We start from the raw sequence: 2119 nt of genomic DNA, 5'->3' as shown, positions 1-2119 counted from the left end.
TAAATACATATATATATATATATGAACATTTATGCATATTTTATTTTTAAGTATATTATTTATCTTGTAATGTAACTTGTTACCTTTTCTTCGACATCCGGTCTTCGAAACGTTAATATAAATGGCGTACAATGCTCCGCTCTTAATCGATCTATACTTCTAGCATCTATTGCTCTCATCAGGTACTCATTCACCTCATCTTCAGGATCTTTTTCACCTTCGATGGTTTCACCAAAACCTAATCTATTGAAACATATACATCAAGTATTATCCAATTGAAAAATACGTAAAGTTTACTCAATGATTTTTATTTGTGATATAAATTATTCCAATATAACGAGTTTGTAACGAGTTAATTATTTTAATCGACTTCTTATTATAATATAAGTACGATTTTTATTTTCTAATATAATTAGAAATAATTAGATATAATTAGAAATAAGTATAACTTAAAAATATATAGGGTTCTGAGAATAAATCAACTAAAAAAGAATAAAAAAACCAATTAAGAGTTTTTCGTGCGTAAAGTTATTTATTTGTTCATCGAAAATAATTCGCATACGTTTCAACCGATCTTTTCGGTCTTTCGATTAATGCGAAAACATTAATTAATTAAATATTGTAATATTATATATTTAATTATGTGGAATTAGATTATAATGTATTGTAATCAAATATAATCAATCGCTAACGATATCTGGCGTTCGTGGTGTATGCTCTTTATCTTTCCGAAATTAAATAATAAATTATACACTATAAATTACGAAATACATAATGTTTATGTTAATTAATTTGTCACAAATATACAAAAATAAACATATTAACATATTAACATACAAAAGTACGAAACATATATCTGGGATCATTTTGTTACCGCAATGAAGTCAGTAATTACAAAGTGAAACGCAAATCCAGATGACAGTGGTCAGTGGTTGTGTAATTACAGTTTCAACGTTCATAAGATATAGACACAATTAATTTCACTGCTTCGGTTTTTACTTTGACTCATAATTTATTGGACATTACAAGGGACCATCTCTTGTTTGCACAAATTAGTGAAAATTTTTGATATCAAAGTTGACAGCATAAGATAAATTAAGAAAAAAGGCAAGATTATAGATCGTAAGTTCCAAGAAATTTGATATTATAATGCATAAAAGTAGAAATGGCTAATATCTAAAAAAATATTGATTTATGTAAAAAATGTTTGAAACAAATAGATAATAGAGTTTAAAAAAGTTGTTAGATGATAATATTAATTGGACCTTAAAATTAGATAGAATTGGATAGAATTGGAAAGTGCCTTCAAGGTCAAAAATCTAAAAATCTTAAACAGAACTCCCTATTTTTCATAGCATATTTTTATAGTTGACGTTGAGCTGATGTTTCCAGAACACTGGTTACAAACCTTTTCTTCATAAGAACTTTCCGAGTTATTGCATTTGAAAGTTACCACCACGTCGGCATTAGCATTAAATTTCTTGTTCAACCTATACAGTCTTGCCTTTTTTCTTAATTTACATTTTATGCTATCACTGCTTTTACTGATATCAAGGATTTTTACTAATTTGTTATACAAACTGAGATGGATCGTCTCTTGTCAGCTTCAATCATTATTTTATCAGGACAAGGTGATGAACATTGGTTATCAACTGATCACTGTCACATCTAGACTTGTGTTTCACTTTTGTAACCACTCCATTGCAGTAACAAGATGATATGATCCCAGACGTTTCGTACTTTTGTATTTTAATTTGTGACTTAAATATTATATATTCTGTAATTTACAGAATATATAATTTATTATTTAATTAATTAATTTCGCATTGAGAAGAACCGAAAACGTCGGTTGAAACGTATTATTTTCAATAAGTAAATAAATAATTTTGCGCATCAAGAACCGTGTAGGCTTTTAATTGGCTGTTTATCCCCTTTTAGTTGATTTTTATTTTACTTATTACTTATTTTTTAGGATGAACTGATTTATCTATATAGATAATAGTAATAAGAATATAACAGTCATGATTGTTTTTTAATTTATTAGAAAACAATCTTAAATTATCACAAAATTATGTAGGATAACTCCGGCAAATACGCTGCACTGGAATTTACACCGCAG

The 2119-nt window shown here is 27.3% G+C and overlaps 1 protein-coding gene across 1 annotated transcript in view; it reads right to left on the bottom strand.

Annotated features, from left to right (window-relative positions):
* Positions 1-2119, bottom strand: part of LOC108688493 (adenylate cyclase type 6) — a 102761-nt gene that overhangs the window by 10249 nt on the left and 90393 nt on the right. Inside the window, exon 12 of the mRNA XM_018194775.1 lies at positions 84-243. Coding sequence (XP_018050264.1) covers positions 84-243 — 160 coding nt within the window. The remainder of the gene's footprint in view (positions 1-83; positions 244-2119) is intronic.

This window comes from Atta colombica, unplaced genomic scaffold (assembly GCF_001594045.1).
Source record: "Atta colombica isolate Treedump-2 unplaced genomic scaffold, Acol1.0 scaffold233, whole genome shotgun sequence".
Classification (NCBI taxonomy): Eukaryota; Metazoa; Arthropoda; class Insecta; order Hymenoptera; family Formicidae; genus Atta; species Atta colombica.
The sequence above is the reverse complement of the archived record's forward strand: the minus strand, read 5'-3'. Positions and strand labels throughout refer to the sequence as shown.